At 35.4% G+C, this 17,823-nt stretch overlaps 1 protein-coding gene across 1 annotated transcript; it reads left to right on the top strand.

The window, feature by feature from the left end:
- Window positions 1-12,595: 12,595 nt before the first annotated feature.
- On the top strand, window positions 12,596-13,749 carry LOC128856109 (uncharacterized). The gene is made up of 2 exons (XM_054091503.1): window positions 12,596-12,626; window positions 12,699-13,749. The coding sequence occupies exons 1-2, from the start codon at window positions 12,624-12,626 to the stop codon at window positions 13,647-13,649; spliced, it is 954 nt and encodes a 317-aa protein (XP_053947478.1). The 5' UTR covers window positions 12,596-12,623; the 3' UTR covers window positions 13,650-13,749.
- The last annotated feature ends 4,074 nt before the right edge of the window (window positions 13,750-17,823 follow it).

Genomic DNA, 17,823 nt, shown 5'->3' with positions numbered 1-17,823 from the left:
TATGTTCAGATTCCGGTGGATAGGTAGGCATTACCCTGAAGGGATTAATTGTCGCGTAATGATGAAAGTACTCATTCCATTTCAATAGAGCCTTGTTATGTAAGTACTGCTTTATTAGACGTTTTAAGTCAGCTTTTTCCAGAACGTCAAAATGCAGAGCCGGTTCCTTATAAACACTTTTCGCGACATAATCAGCGAACTCATTGCCTTTAATTCCGCAGTGACCTGGTATCCACATCAATTTAATTTTGTTTGTTTGCTTGACAAGTAAATCTCGAACATGAGTTACTACAGCACTGTTATTGTTAAAATTTCTTGCGGCATCGATGGCAGATTGACTGTCGGTACAAATGCAAAATTTACCTTTATTTTTGGAGGCTATTAGAGCGGCTTGATATATGGCAAAGATCTCACTACTAAATGTCGAGCAGTGATTGTGCAGCAAACCTTTTCTCAGAACTTGTAGATCCTCAGATATAACCGCGAAAGAGGTTGAGAAGTTAGTTTTAGAGCCATCGGTAAATATGAATTTGAAAGATTTTTGATTTAATTCTCGTTTGTGCTGAAGGAATATTTGTCGGTAGATAAGACCACAAGTGTTTTCCTTTCGATAATCTTGAAAGCAATTAACAAATGACGAGTTCGAAAGAAACCACGGTGGGCACTTACTGCGGATTTGACGAGTAGGTTTAAAATGGATACTCATTTTTCTGGCCCAGACAGATGATATAACGCCGACAGCCTCTTTGGAAAACATTTTCTATTTGCTGCATTGATTGTGATTTTATAGAGGTGATCATTATTGCAGGATAACACTTTGTATATAAGGCCAGCAGTCATATATTCCACCCGCTCACTTAAACTAGGAAGTCCGGATTCAGCCAAGATGTTACAAATAGGAGTAGTGGGGAAGGCACGTAGGCTTCTACGCACAGCAGCATGATATGGAGCACACAGAAGGTTTAAGTTGCTTTTGGCACAGCTTCCATAAATTGGTAAAGCATAGTCAATTACAGATAAAAGTAGTGATTTAACAATGTAACAAAGTGTAGAAATATGTACAAAGGATTTTTTTGATGAAAAGTATTTTACAATGCTAAGACGATTAATTAATTTATTTCTAATGTAATTGCAATGAAATTTAAAAGTGTATTTACAGTCAAAGAAAATTCCTAATATTTTTAAATGGCTAACGTTACTTATAGGTATATTATGGTGACTTAGTTTTACACCCGAACAGCACTTCCTCCGACAAATATGTAGGATATTGGATTTTTCGCATGATATAATCGCTCCAGATTCGAACGACCATACAGCAATGTCCTCAAGGATTCTGTTAAAGATGGTTCTAACCGACACTAAATTATCGAGTTTAGTAAATATTAAAACATCATTCGCGTAAATACAATGTCCAATATTGTGCTTATCTATGATTTTACCTATTTCGTCAAACGCGATAACAAATAAAACTACCGAAAGAGGCGAACCTTGAGGAATCCCGTTTTCTAAGTTGTATCTGTCGGAAAAACAGCCGTTTATCTTAACCATAAATCTTCGGTTTGTTAGGAAGCTTCTTACAAAGTTGTATGTTTTAGGACCAACCACCCATTTCCTTAGTTGCCTTAGAACAATGTGTATCCCGATGCGATCGAAGGCTTTTTCGAAGTCAAGGGAAAGTGCTGTAATATGTTTCTTATTAGACAGGGCACATGAAGAGAAATGGTCGAAAGATAAAAGTGCATCAACAGTGCTATGTCCTTTTTTAAAGGCAACCTGACTGGGATTTAAAAATTTATGTTTGGACGCAAACCACATTAGTCGGTTAGCAACTATTTTCTCTAAAATCTTGCTGGTGCATGGCAATAAGGAAATCGGGCGAAAGTTGGACGGCTTATCTGCTGATTTGTTATGCTTAGGAATAGGTGATATACAAGCAGATTTCCAACTTTGAGGTATGATACCAGAAGTGAAAATGGAGTTGTATAGTTTTAATAACCTAGTCTTAATATAATCAGGTAGATTTTTAAGCATGGAGTAACTAATGCGGTCATAACCAGGAGTGGAGCCTCTGGCCTGCTTAACAAAATGATCAAACTCTTGGATGGTGATGGGATTGTCAATCTCTCTTCCAGAGCGAGTGAGATTTTGTGGTGCACAATATATTTCATTTAAAATTCTGGATTTTTGTGCAACAAAGTCGTGAGAAAAATTTGTGTTATCTGAGTACTCAGACCAATGTTTAGCGAAAGAATTTCCAATTTCTTTGGGGCAAGAAATGAGCTTGTTATTTATAACAAGTTGTGGGACAGTAAAATTGCTATAAGACCCCGACAGCTTTTTGATACTTTTCCATATTTGTTTTGGAGAGGACGACGGATTGATATTGCTAGAGATGCTAATAAAGCATTATTTTTTTGCCCTTTTTGCAAAAAGTTTAAACTTCGCATTTGCTGCCTTATATAACATAAGGTTTTAGTTGGAGCGTATGCGTTTAAAATTATACCATGCATTTTGCTTTATTGTACGTAACTCGGCAAGATCCTTGCTCCACCAGGGGACACATTTTTTATGAAAGTAGGGACGGGATTGAGGAATGGATGACGTAGCTGCGCTGAGGATACTCTTTTTAATAGAACTAGCTTCCTTATTGATATTACTACTAAAAGGGTGGATTTGACTTTGTTCGTGGCACTGAAACCTGTATTTTGCCCAATCTGCTTTATCGGTTTTAAATCTTGGTATGTGGCCGGTCTTACTTCTCCTTTCACAATTTAAGTGGAAAACAATTGGATAGTGGTCACTACCACAGAGACTATCTAGAATTCTCCAAGAAAGGAGTGGGTAAATGCTAGTGAAGGATATCGTAACATCAACATGCGTGAATGAATTATGTGCGGAAAAGTGTGTCGGGGATTTATCGTTTAAAACAATTAAATCTTGAGTGAAAATTAGATCCGCAATTGCTTTACCCCTCTCGTTTTGTATGGAAGAGCCCCAAAGTGGACTCCAGGCATTGACATCTCCACAAAGAATAAGCGGATGAGGTAGTGAAGTCAAAATTGATTTAAACTCCCCAATATCGAAATCTTTACCAGGTGGAAAATAAACAGATATCACCGTTAAGGTTATATTGGTCTTAATTTCAAAAGCAATAATGTTTAAATTTGTTTGAATAGCGATTCTTTTATGCCAAATACCTTTTTTAATAAGGATACCAGTCCCGTGTTTATTCGTGTTACTTGTGTTATGGAAATAGGCAGTGTAAGGCGAAGGAGGAGAGGGATTAATGGAAACTGCAAGGTGGGTTTCTTGTAAAGCTACAAGATCGGGTTTAAAATCTGAGAGAAGTAGAAGAAGCTCATGGTAATTGTTAAAAAAGCCGTTTATATTCCATTGCAAGAAAGTTAACATAGTGATTGGTAAAAAATGAAATTATAGAGAGAATTATTTGTAACTGGAAATTTAATATTTTGAGCATCATTCATCAGAAGAATTTGCCATATTAGATAACTGAGAAAGAGAAAGAACTCTACTCATAGATGGAAGTGGTGAGAATGTACAATTAATGAAGCTTTCGTCAGTTATAGATTTGGCATTCTTAAAAGAACAACTAGAACTACAATGATCTATATTCGACTGGGCGGCGGTGTCATTACTGCTTTTTGAATTTGCAAGAGAAGCATTCTCTTCTTTATGTTGTTGATTAGCTAAGTTGTTGCTTGTATAGAGAGATGTTTGATCGTTGGAGACTTTTGGATTTGTGATTTCTGTGATTTAATGTAGTTGTTGTCTTTGTTTGTAATTGTTTTAGAAGTAGAGGTACTTTGTGCAATATGAGCACGAGAGGTTTCTGCTGAAGAAAATGCAGTATTTTGAGAGTTTGTTTGTTTGTTATTCGATGATTGTAAGTGGTTTATTTCTTTATTTAATGTTGTTTTTGGAGTAGAGGTATTTTGGATCGTAGTGGCATTTGGAGTTTCTGCTACTGAAAGGACAGCGGCGTAGGATGTTGAAGAATTAAGTGGGGGTTAAGTAATTTGTGTACGATAGATATTTCTAGCCTCCATCATGGAGCACTTATTTTTTGTTGTTATAGCTATGAAGTCTTTAGCTTGTTTAAATTTTTTACATTCATTTGAGGATGAAGGTTGTTGTTCCGAACAGTTTGCACACATAATACGAGTGCAATCGTCTGGTTGATGGGGGGGTAGTGCGCACCCAACACATATTGGTTGATTCTTGCACCATTTTGTGGTGTGACCAAGCAGTTGACACAGTTTGCACCGCATGGGATTAGGAATGTACTCCCTAACTTTTACAGAATGCCATGACACATCAATTTTGGTAGGTAATTTGTAAGAATCAAAAGATAGTAAGATAACACCACTGGGAGTTAGTTTTCCATTGAACATTTTATTGAATTTATAAATAGAAGTTACACCTTGGCTGCTGAGTTCGTTAACAATTTCTTCATCAGATACTTTATTAAGATAAGGGGCATAGATTGTCCCCTTGGTGATGTTGAGTGAAGAATGAAATGAAAATGTGACACGACACACCCCTTGTAATTGCGTGGTAGACAAAAATTTTTGTGCTGTTTTCTTGTCCTTTACCAGTAGCAGAAGGTTACCATCTCTGAGTTCGGAGATCGATATCACCTCTTTACTTATAAGTTGAATTGCCTTATGAACGGCAAAACATGAATAGTCTGACATTTTTTTATTTTCATCACTGCAGGATAATACCAGAAACTTAGGATCTGCCACAGTAACACTTGGTAATTCAGGGAAAAGGTTAAGTGATGAACCATTACTTAATTTCTTTTTCTTGCGTGGGGTATCGCTTGCGAGCAAAGCAAAGCGATTCTCCCGGTTATCAGTTGCCCCGGGGGGCATTCTCGCAATTAGGAAAAGATAAAACTCACCAAATCGGAATAAAACTAAGATTTATATTTCAATAGGAATTAATACCGCAACGCTTTTAGCTAATCAAAGAAGAGAAAAATATAACGGAACAACCCGAACTGAATAACACAACGACAGCGCTCCTGAGACGACCAAACACCTTGAATGCTAGACGCTGACTGCATTGTCTTCGAAAAATCAACCGTTGGATCAAAATTAAAAAGAATCTTATATACAGTGTACAGTGTATATACCTGTACAGTGGCTCAATAAAGAACTCAGACACTCAAGTTATATGGGTGTCATTAAAAAAAAAAAAAGAGGTTGTCTGTAAAGTCGGTTTACTGACGATAGTTTAACGTGACAGCGTCATAAGAAAATATTGATGGAATGGTTGCAATTTTCAAAACAAAATTTTAATTTTATTTGTTTGATAGATATTTTGTATGGATATAGAGGAGGAGGTAAATGGAATTGCAATGGAATAGGTCAAGTTACATTTACACAAACCTGAAAAATGAAAGATATCTTCAATTTCGATTGCGCATCAGACGTTAATAAGTCAACAACACTAAGAGGCACCATCATCGATTTGCCTTTTTCAAGACACTTTACACTCGAAACACTCCCTTTCATTTCCTACTTTTTCTATCATCGTCCTATTCTCAACAGAGAAATGGTTCATTACCATGCACACAGCAAGAAGGCATATGCAAATACAAGTATGTGAATTTATATACAAATGCGCATATACATACATATACATACATATATATACTCACTCAAGTAGGACAGAGCCAGATGTCGAACGTTGCCGAACGCGGGGGCCGATTGTGCTCTTTGTCGTTCGTTCCGCGCTCTCGCTGGCAGTTCAAGCACATTAGCTTACATTTGCTTGCGTACGAAATAGATTCGTATATTTGATATGTCTATATGACTTCTATGCATCTTTACATATAGATTTGTTCTTTTTGAAAATTGCATGAAATTGTATATGTATATGCATGTTTATATACATATATTAGTATACAACATATCTTATAAGGTATATGGTAAATATTACCATACATTTTTTCCTTCATATATAATAAAAATAATCAATAAGAAGGCATATGCAAATACAAATACGTGAATTTATATATGTACATATGCGCATATACATACATATATACGCTCACTTAAGTAGGAGAGAGCAAGATGTCGAACGTTGCCGTTCGTTTGCTTTGTCGTGCGTTCCGCGCTTTCGCTTGCAGTTCATTCAATGCAATGAGCAAGGTAACGGCAATGAGCAAGGTAACGACATATGAGCAAGGTAACACTAATGAGCAAGGTAACGACTTATGAGCAAGGTAACACTAATGAGCAAGGTAACGACACATTTTTTCGTGCGTGCAGCCTGTTAAATCGAATTATAAGACGTTATCACGTCAATATATTAAAATACAAATCTAATGCGTTTATGTGTCACATTTATTTTCATTCTTCAAGCCTACTAAAAACAACTCATTCGTACATAGAAAATGCTAACATAAAAACTTAACAAAATACATGACAAACAAGAAACAAGAACTCGAACATTTATATAAAGTAGAGTTAGGCAAATAATATTAGAGAAAAAACAATATATGTAATTAATATTTAGCTGGCAAGCCTTTATTTTTTCTCACAGCATTCAATTTTCTTGGCATGGATTCGATCAGCTTCTTACATGTTAATGGATCTATTTTCCCCCACTCTTTTTTAATAGCATCTTCTAGATCTTTCTTGTTTTCAATAACAAGGTTTTTCAGTTGATTTTCCAAATGAGCGAACAGACGTTCAATTACATTGATGTCTGGAGATTGTGGGGGTGTTTCAGGTAGTTTAGGACAGTAGTAAGTGCCTTATGCTTGGGATCGTTGTATTGATAGTACTGGAAATTCTCCTTAATTCCCAACTTTTTAGCCCTTTGGACCAAATTTTCTTTCAAAATTGTTAGGTATTGTTTGTAGCCCATATTGCCTTTAATTAAGAACACATTTCAAGTACCAGCAGTGGACGTAAGTTTTTTTCCAGCAACTCTTCATTAGGTCTTCGCCACACATATGATTGTTCATCTGACCTAAATATTAAACTTGCTTTCATCTGCAAATAAAACGTGCTTCTAGAACTCGAAATCCTTTCCCCATTACGCTTTGCGAATTATATTCTCGTGTGTCGGTTAATCTCGTTGATTAAAGGTTTTTTTCGTGCAACTCTTCCACTATAATAATTCTTTCGCAACACTATGCGCATACTTTCGGAGTTGCAGTTAGTATAAAGGTGTTGGGCGACTTTTGTTGCGAGCTTAGGAGCGTTCTTGGATTTTTTCTTAATTTGTTGCACATCTACATCCGAAAACAGTTATCACGTTATCTACTCATGCTTATAATTTGGACTTTTATTCAACAAAATACGAACTTTATTTTAATTTATTACGCTTGGTTCTTTATTTGCGCTGTTCTAGCGAGAGCACATTAATTGTGGGATTCCACGTTTTAAAGTGCCTAACAATCGCAATAATGCCAGATGCCCGACTTCTTTTTTGACAGCAATTTTGTGAATGCTGTGTTGTGAATGCAATGAGGTAATGGATTTGTAAATAATTATTATTTCTATTTTTAAAATCCTACTGGAATACCCAATAGAAAAATAAAAAAATAAAAATATTTAACTCTTACAAAAATTTTGATTTTTAAGCTGCATGCTATGTATGTACATATGTCCGAATTCTTTATTGAGCCACTCTATGTATAGGTATAAACATTTTAAGGAAAAAAGTACATGTGCATATGTGTATCAAACCACTATGCAAAATATGCGGCTTGTTCCGAATTTGCCCGGGATCAGTCGCAGAGGAGCACGAGACTTCTGTCGCTTTTAATATCTTAACATGGAATAAAGTTTAAACCAAAACACCAAAAAAAATAAAATTGTGTTTATTATTTTTTTCGTTCTAAATGCTTTCTAAATCTTAATATTTCATTTTTTTAAATTCAAATACTATAAGTTTATGTACATATATTTGATGTGAAAAGTTCCCATGCGCATAAGATTGCGATACTTTTTTTTAAAGGATAGTTGCACATTTTTGGCAGCTTAGGTACAGACGACAAACATGGTTTTCAACCTGAATTTCCTACGACCCTGACGTGATTGACCTTTAATTCATATCTTTAAAACTGTTTGTCATCGTTCACGTCTATATACATACATGGGAATCAGTGGGTATCTTGGGTATCTGTTTCATTTTCATTATTTCAGTGCGATTTTGATTTAATTAAAATTATTTCATTCAAATTTAATTATTTTAAAAATGAAATGCTGTTTCTAATGCTTTCATCGTAACGGATGATGATAAACTATAATATATTTCGGGTATTTCTATCCGGAGAGAAATCACAAATCGCCGATGGCTTACTAATATCTCTAGATTTGATCCACACTCTTCTAAAGATTGTCTTCGCTACTTAATAATCGTCATTACGAATGCTAGGCGAACCGAAAATTGAATACGTTTGAATTGAAACGCCAAATTGGTTGGAAGCAGTGGTATTCTCGGAATCAAAACATGCTCACCTTTATGCTTTCCTACTATCCTTGCTTCAGTCACGTTGTTCATTAGGTTCTTAATAGTGAGCCTTTTGCGTTTGCACCGTTTTGACTGGTTCAGGTTGGGCAACATGATTATCATATCTTACCAAATTCGATGACCTCAAGCAAGTCGAATTTTCATCAGAAGCTGTTGATCTTTGAATTTCTGGTAGCTTTTGGTGAAAAGAAAGAATTTAAACATCATAAAAATTTGAGAAATAAGTTTTTTAAGAAGTTCAAGTTAACTAACGAAACCCGCTATTATGATTTTTTTATCCTCCACAGGAATAAGTTTCGTACTTTAAATAAGTGTTTGTATAAGGAATTCATTCACAAATTTGAGCTTAATATAAAAAGTGATCCGAAGAATTTTTGGCGATATATTAAATCGATTAAAAAGGCCTCTTCTATTCCTAATTCTGTGTTTTATAGGGGCGTAACTGCCTGCTCTGTCAGCGATGCAGCGAATTTATTTGCTGATTTCTTTTCATCTAACTTCGTCTCTGACGAAGATATTCAGGAAGAACATTTGGCAGCCATTCGCAATAATTTCTTGGGGATAGTGTCTTCTTCAGTTGACTTTGGTTCGCTTGTTCTATCAGATGATGATGTCATTGAGGGATTGTTAAAGATTAAAAACTCGGCTCATTCGGATGTAGACGGGCTTTCGTAACTTTGTTTAAAAACTGTCGCTCTTTGGTTCAACCTCTTAAATTAATTTTTAACAAATCCTTGGCCGAAGGAATATTTATCGATGATTGGAAGCTGTCACTCCTATTTTCAAAAGCGGTAATAAAAGCGATATTGTAAATTACAGACCAATTTCCAAATTATCTGCTGTATCTAAACTCTTTGAATGCGTTGTTAAAGACAAGTTATATTTTAGTGTTAAACGTCTAATTAGTCCACGTCAGCATGACCTTGTAGCTGCAAGATCTACCTTATCTAACCCCTTATTTAGGGGTTTTCTTTGATTCAAAGCTTAATTTTATCACGCACCTAAATTATGCCGTTTCCAATTCTCTTGCTATGCTCGCTTTTGTTAGACGTCACTCATCGCACTTCACTGATCCATATACCCTTAAGATTTTATACTCTGCGTTTGTGCGGTCCAAATTAGATTATGCCTCTTTTATTTGGAGACCTTATCATGCAGTTCATATAAATCTAGTGGAGAGGGTTGAAAAAATTTTTGTGCGTTTCGCGCTACACTCACTCAATTTCTCAGACCCCAAACCATCATACGACTCACGCTGTCTCTCTCCGTTAAGTGACAGAGGTACGTTCTAAATAATTACCTAGTATATTTTGTTAATTTAGTTTCCTAAGCTTTAATTTTGTTAATTACTTCTATATAAATACTCTATGTATAAAAATACTCAGAGTTACTCTATGTAGTCTGTAAGAAAATTTGTATTTCTTGACTTACTAAAATGAATAATCCTCCTCTGTAAGTTATACGAAATTTTATTCTTTTTCTTTTACTCATTACTATTGAAGCTAGTTAATTATAAGTTTAATTTAACTTTGATCAATTTATTTAGCATTAATCTGTTTTCATAGTCTGTAAGAAATACTGTATTTTTAGACTATTAATTGAATTAAATAAAATCGCTAGTCAGTAGTGCTGTCGTACTGTATACTGTCGCTGAATATTCTATAATAGGTAGTAATCTTTTAAATTTTAAAGTATTCAATATTGATGAACGAATTTTGCACTACTCATGCTCGTAAGCCCCTTCCTTAGATCCTCTAGTGCACACAAGACTTTATGTGCAAACAGTCGGAATAAAAAATCTATAACAAATCCGCCAAAATTTATATTCGAATAAAGATGATGCCTGTTTTGCATAATTCCTTTGTTTGTCATTCTTATTACCACATTTGTAAACATCTAAATTTTTTATGGAAAATATATTTTGCTATATCTAGATATGTATACATACAGATATACAGATACATACATACACATATATGCAAATATTATGGCTGTTAAGATTTATTGTAAAATTCACTTGAACCAATGATATTTTAAAATAAAGTCTATAACTACGACCTCTCAACAATTTCAATAGATGGTTGCGAACAAGTCAGACATCACTTAATCACGCGACCTGTTAAATGCTCAAGCTATACTCAGTAAATACAAATAGAAACATAACTTTTTAGATATCAATATTTTGATTGCAACCCCAAACATGTGCATACATACATATGTACATACATACATACATAAATGCATGTGTATATGTATTGAAGTCACTAAAATCTTATTTCTGCTTTAGAAAAATAAAAAAAAACTGATAAGAGCCACGCGCATATCCGGATTTATTAGCATATACGATTTATTTGCATATATATTCGTACATATAAATAAATTCGGTCCCAACAAATTTGCAGCCACATATTCATATTCGGAAAACTTCCAAAAACTAAAATGAAGGAGCGAATATTATATACAGTTTGACATGGAAAATAAATTCAGTTTTTTGACTTCATTAGTAAAAAATATCTTTATTTATCTTTGTCTTCTTTTTTTGTACTGATTCATTTAAAGGGAATTAATAAAAAAATCAAAGTTAATCGCGCAAAACTTTCTAAAGAAATTGAAAAAGCAAAATGTCAAAATAGTTTATTGACAGTGTCGTTGTAGTTGTATTTCCAGCGAATTTATAGTTTTTTTTTATTAGTTCCCTTTAAATCCTGTGAATAAATATGAATCAGTACAAAAAGTAGTCAAAGATAAATAAAGAGTGCTATTTGTTGCTAATGAAGTCGAAAAAATGAATTTATTTTCTATGTCAAAAGTAATTATTGACAAATTGTATATACATACCAAGGCTAATTGAATACTCAAGGTGACGTCTTCCCAAAACAGTTACAAACAAAAGGAGAAGAAATCAGATTTTTGTAAAGATTTAGTGGATGACTTGGTAACTAATGAAAACGAAGTGCTGTGTGTTAAATTGTGAAGGCACAAATTAATAATAAAGCCAACAAATGCATTTTTTTGCGTTTTTATGCGGATGACGCGTGGCAAGAAAATGTGTGTGTGTATGTATAATTTCTTGTGTTTGGTAGTTTCTATTGTTATTCCTTTTGTTTGTATATTCTCGGAGCCTGGAGCTTGGTTTTGACTTATGAATCATTATGAAATACAAAAAAATCGCATCTGTTTCAAATAAGGTGCGTATGACTGTATATATTTATAATTTGTGGAAAGGTGGAATTTTTCTTGTTCTTTTCGCATATGAAATATGCAACATTTTCGCAGGGCGTGTGGCAACATTTTCATATCGTTGCCGTATAATGAGGGCACTTTTTTATTAGAACATTTTTTTTATTTAGAAAATAAAACACTATAAATTACTGAAAGTGTTTCTTGCAATATAATCGAAAGGCTTATAATATAAATGTATTTAGTCAAACATTTATCGTAGATGAATTGCTTCCATGTATGTACAAGTGTATCTTCCGTCAATGTTCTTTTCCGTCACTGTTCAGGAGATCGTGCGAAATGAATCACATGAATAACTTCTAAAAATGTGAGTGCATTTTCTTTAGGCATGACCGTTGCCTCCAATATTTAAGTACAATAAATTAACTACAAATTAAACTCTTCCGCCATGGTAGGCGATGGATGTTTAAACGTGCTAGTCTTAGTTATTATTTTCGTGTGTCACTTGCTCTAACCAGTCCATAAGTCGCCAATAGTGGGCCAACATCTCTACATGATTATAAGTATACATATTTCGTTTTTGTTATCGCCAATTTACATAATAACTAACGCGAAAAGGTGACTGCAGACACAAATACGATCTCTTTTACTAAATGACAAAACCCCATACATACGTACATATGTATATGTATGTCTATGCCTTAAAGTGATTGCTTTGCTTATTTTGATTCTAAAATTCACCAACTGCTAAGAATGGGATGCAAAAATATGGCAAAACTTGCAAACTTAACTTGCATAACTCGATATGAGAACGTTCACTTTTACCCAATTGAATTAAAATATGGATTAGAAAGTAGTATAAATATCGTATCCATCCAATCGGAAGTATCATTCGCTTCACTCCACTAGACCATCATACTTTTGCGAAGATGGTAAGTCCAAGATTTAAAAACTATACTATAGACATTGAAAGCAATAAATATTTATAGACGCTAAAATTTCAGAAACTTATATGCATTGGCTTGAGCATTCTTGCTTGCGTCTGCGCGCAAGCTCCTTCTGCAGAATACCTCCCCCCAGGAGCAAATTATGGCGCTTCTGCAAGCAATGTCATCGAGAATAATTTCTTGGACAGTGAACCGTACAATACTTTAGCTAACGACGGTTATCGTTATAGGACTGTACGACGTTTCCGATTGCGACACCGCCGAGATGTTAATGAATTGTCGAGTGGCTACTTGCCACCTCAAGCTTCCGCGCCCGAACCAGCATATTCTGTTTCATCACCTTATGACAACTCAGGAGCTTACTCTGTGCCAGCTCCAGTTTATACCGCGCCAAGTACAGTTTATGATGCCAGCTACGATGCTGCTGCGTCAGAACCAGCGCACATCGTCGCTGCTGATGGATATCGGTACAAAACTGTGAAACGTTATCGTCTTCGCCAACGCCGTCGTCGCGATGTTAGCGAACTTGCAAGTGGCTACCTACCTCCTCAAGCCTCAGCCCCTGAGCCAACATATTCGGCGCCAGTGTCTTACGAAAACTCAGGAGTTTACTCGGCACCAAATCCAGTTTATACAGCCCCAACTCCAGTTTATGATGCCAGCTACGATTCTGCTGCGTCAGAGCCAGCACACATCGTCGCCGCTGATGGATACCGATACAAAACTGTGAAAAGGTACCGTCTTCGCCAACGCCGTCGTCGCGATGTTAGCGAACTTGCAAGTGGCTACCTACCTCCTCAAGCCTCTGCCCCTGAGCCAACTTATTCGGCACCAGCGTCTTACGAAAATGTGGGTGCTTATTCCGCCCCGTCATCTGTTTACTCTGCTCCTGTCCAAAACAACGATCTGAGCTATGACGTTGCTGCCTCAGCACCAGCGCACAGTCTAGCATCTGATGGTTACCGCTACAGGACTATAAAGCGATATCGTTATCGCCATCGTCATTAAACAATTTAAGGTTCTCATCTGCGCATGCCAAAATAATATAAAAGAAAAGGCGAATGAACTACAAAATGTGAATAAATTCATTATACCATAAACACGGTATTTACTGACTATTTGAAACTATTTACTAATTTGTTTAAAATTATCCTGGCACGAAGATGGAACTTCGGGAGACAGAGAAATCTTTAAGTTGCTGTCGGAGCAGTATCCACTGTTTTTGGCACCTAAAGATGACCTGATACTCACAGTTTCATTCAGAAGGAAATTTGATGTCAGATTTCCATTGCGTGAGCAATGGAGCAATCCAGAATGCATGCAGGGAGGTTTGACGGATATTTTCTTTACCGATGGGTCCAAGACTGAGATAGGGTCTGGAGCCGGATGGTACTTAAACGATAGTAATAAGTATCACTATGCTATGGGGGGAATGGCAACTGTTTTCCAAACAGAAGTTTTTGCCATCCTAAAAGTAGCCGAATGGATAATCGAGAGGAGATGGAGCGGGAAACAGATTGGAGTCTTCAGTGACAGTCAGGCTGCATTGAAGGCCCTGGAGAACGCGAAGCAAACCTCAAAGATTTTTCAAGAATGTAAGAAGAAGCTTAATTCTGTCGCAAGACAAAACAGGCTTGTACTTATATGGGTTCCGGGACACTCCGATGTTCAAGGAAACGAAATTACCGACGAATTGGCCAACCGTGGATCAGCGGTGCCCCCACAGGGGCCAGAGCCAATAATCGGAATCAGTCCCGCAGGAATCAAGAATTGGATCAACGATTATGTAGGCAATCTACATAAAGAGCGGTGGTCCGGTCTAGAACGCTGCAGAACTGCAAAGTGTTTTGTGACAAGTCCGAACAGAAAACTGTCAAACTTTCTACTAAAACTTAGAAGGAAAGACATTCGGTTGATGGTCGGCATCATTACGGGACACAACCCATGGGGTCAGCATATGACCACCATTGGAATCATCGAGGACCCGGTATGCCTGTCATGCTTGTAGGAGGCGGATAGCACTGAGCACTTTCTCTGTGAGTGTCCTGCCTTTGCTAGAGCGCGACTACGAGTATTGGGTTCCGATGTCATGAGAATGAGTAATATTCGTTCTCTAAAACTAGAGGATATTTACAGATTTGCCAAAGAATCTGGAAAATTCTCACAGGACTAACTATCTCTATCTCTGTCTCTATTCTTTCCTATCTCTTTCTCTGATACTTTTCTCCCTCCCTCCTTGACTATCTACCCCCTTTCCAGAGCTTTAAATACAATGGGCTTTGGGTTTTAGGAGCCACCAAATCTCCTGGTGCTCCTTGGCTCGACCTTTTCAAATTCAAATTCAATTCATCCCATTCCTAAATAACACTGTGTAAGTTAAAAATTTAGGCAAAGGTTTGATAGGTAATTTGGGCAAAGGTTATCTTACTTAACTGATGCCTTAGATTGGCTCCAATTTTTGAAATATCTGCATTTTAAAACTTCCGTTGTGGTTGCTAAACTTTCATTTATAAACAATCTTACATCATGCATTTTGAAATGGTATTAATGTGTATAAAATATATGTGTAAATGTACGTTCACATACGCATTAATTACACGGTGCTACAGTGAATCAGAACTTTTAAAGTGACATGATGAGCACGACGCAGAACCGTGTTCAAAAAATGTTTAACACCCTCAAATTTTTTATTTATCGTTAAAAACCCGATTTTGGGTATTTTCCGACACTTAAAAACTCGTAGCTCGTCTGCATTTTATCCGATTTCCAATCTTGAAACAGTTTTGTTGAGGTAAATGTTAGTCCCTCTGACGTATGTCCTCTATTTTTCACGCTAAGCAAAAATAACCACTGATTTTTCAACACAAAACTTAAATTGTAGTCAATTTTTCTTATTTTTGAGAGTTTAACGAGATGTTGTCGATAATATTGAAATGAGGTAAATGTTAGTCCCTCTGACGTATGTCTTCTATTTTTCATGCTAAGCAAAAATAACCACTGATTTTTCAAATAAAACTTAAATTGTAGTAAATTTTTCTCATTTTTGAGAGTTTAACGAGATGTTGTCGATAATATTGAAATGAAAAGTTTATTTATTAGTAGGAAGTCTTATAGCTGTATCTATTCCGAATTTTAAAAGCCTTCAATTTCAAAAATCGATCGAAATGTGTCGAAAATCGGGGTTTTTTGTAAAACAAAAAAATCAGTAAACTGAAAGTTTTGTTCACTACTTTCATATTTGCAAATTTAATGCGGTGCTTCGTTATTATTCGCGAAATACGTGTATAACTAAGTATATTTACTCATAATATCCATTCCAAACCTAGCAAGCATTATTTTATCATAAATGATAATAAATTTTCCAAGTCAAGAACGTTTTTGTAGAAATAAAATAAAAACAGAACATTCTCGAGTTGAACAGAGACCGTAGAAAAATATTATAACGTCAAAAAAAAAAAAAATAATGCAAAAAGTAACGCATTTTGCTGACTTACTTCTGCAATTTTCTGACTTACTTGGACGTAGTAACCTCAGCTAACCTAACGTTATCGAAATCATTCCAACCGTACACAATGTGAGACAATCGAACCCATTGTGCTGCTTTTCTGCATTGCAAAATGAAGTCATTTTGATTAGTTTGCAATGCCAACCTATCCAAACTCGACGCAACTTTGAATAACTTATCCTAATCTCACTTCACTAAATAGAACCCTACGTAACACAATTGAACCGATTGCATTGCACTTCTATGTGTAGTGAGTGGCTAATTTGAACATAAAATACTCTTAAAAAATTAAACATTTTTGAATTAAATGTTTTATTAAAAGTTACTTTTTTAATTCAAAAATTTAAATTACAATCTCAATGTTCACTTGATCTTCTACGTTTGTTAGACGTATCATTTGTTTCACGTACGAGTGACCACCAGTGTGGGTGTATCTGAGAAGGCTCTGCGAACGTCCCGAATGCTCGCCTAATGCGTTCCGAATGCTCGCCGAACGCTTCGCCTTCGGAAAGCTGTTGCCAGGGTAAGGCTCTATTAGGTTAGGTTATCTTTTGTTTGGTTTGTATAGACTAGATTTACAAGCTCTGTGAATTTATTTGCATATTTTCGTTCGGCACTGAAACACACTTAATTTCATTGCCTTACGTTTCATTAAATTATACATGCTTACCAGCAAATTGCAAATGGTTCTGCTGTCATGCAAGCTTCAGTTGGTCAGTTTGGATTAGGTAAACTTGGGTTATAATGAGTTTTGATATGTTAGATGTATTCATAGTTATGTAAACTTATTGCTGTCTTTCAAAATTAGCGACAATGAGCAGTAAAGCACTATCGGTCATGCGGTATTCTCTCGCAGTCTCGGTTCTGGATTTTTAAAATGTTGAAAAAGCTTTTTTTTTTTTAAATCGTAACTTTTACAGTTTTCAATGTAGGAAGATGAAAAATAACTTATTTCGAGCATATTTTATTGGAGTTTAAAAATACAATATGTATATATTTGTGGTGCCCATTGGAAAATAGTGACCAAAAAATTCCATCACATTAAAAAAAAGTGGAAAATTTCTTTTGGACGTCAATCGTCCAATCTTAGAATTATATACATTCATAACGCACATACACTCCCCCACCCAAGACCATATTGAAATAAAAAATCGGTTGAAAAATGGGCTAGTTATGTATATTTACTTCATCAAAAACACCATAAATCGGTTTTTTAACAATAAATAAAAAAAATTTTAGGGTGTTTTGAATTTTCTAAACACAGTTTTGTGTTGTACTGGTCTTGACCTAAAACATGCACCATATCACTAGAAGAGTTCTTTCGATTTTTTTTTACCAATAATTCCACAAAATTAATCTACCCGTTCTGATTACTGGAAAATTAATAATCAGCTGTATTGCTGTGAAATTTTTTCTTCATAAAAATTATTTAGGTGGTATATTTCGGTGTTTTATGTTAGTTTAATTACAATTGCGCAATTGGCTGCTAATAATGAACAGTTGGAGGATATCCGTAAACGACGTTTACTGAACGTTTCGAAATTCGATATTACGTTTTATAATAAGTAATAAGAGGATACACGTTTATGGACACACGCTTTTTTTCTGTTATATGAATGCATAGTTAATAATACCTAACAAACATTGTATTATAATTATGTCTTGTTCCTGTTTTCT

This window comes from Anastrepha ludens, chromosome 2, assembly GCF_028408465.1.
Source record: "Anastrepha ludens isolate Willacy chromosome 2, idAnaLude1.1, whole genome shotgun sequence".
Classification (NCBI taxonomy): domain Eukaryota; kingdom Metazoa; phylum Arthropoda; class Insecta; order Diptera; family Tephritidae; genus Anastrepha; species Anastrepha ludens.
Note: the sequence above shows the minus strand (reverse complement) of the source record. Positions and strands in the feature narration are given on the sequence as shown.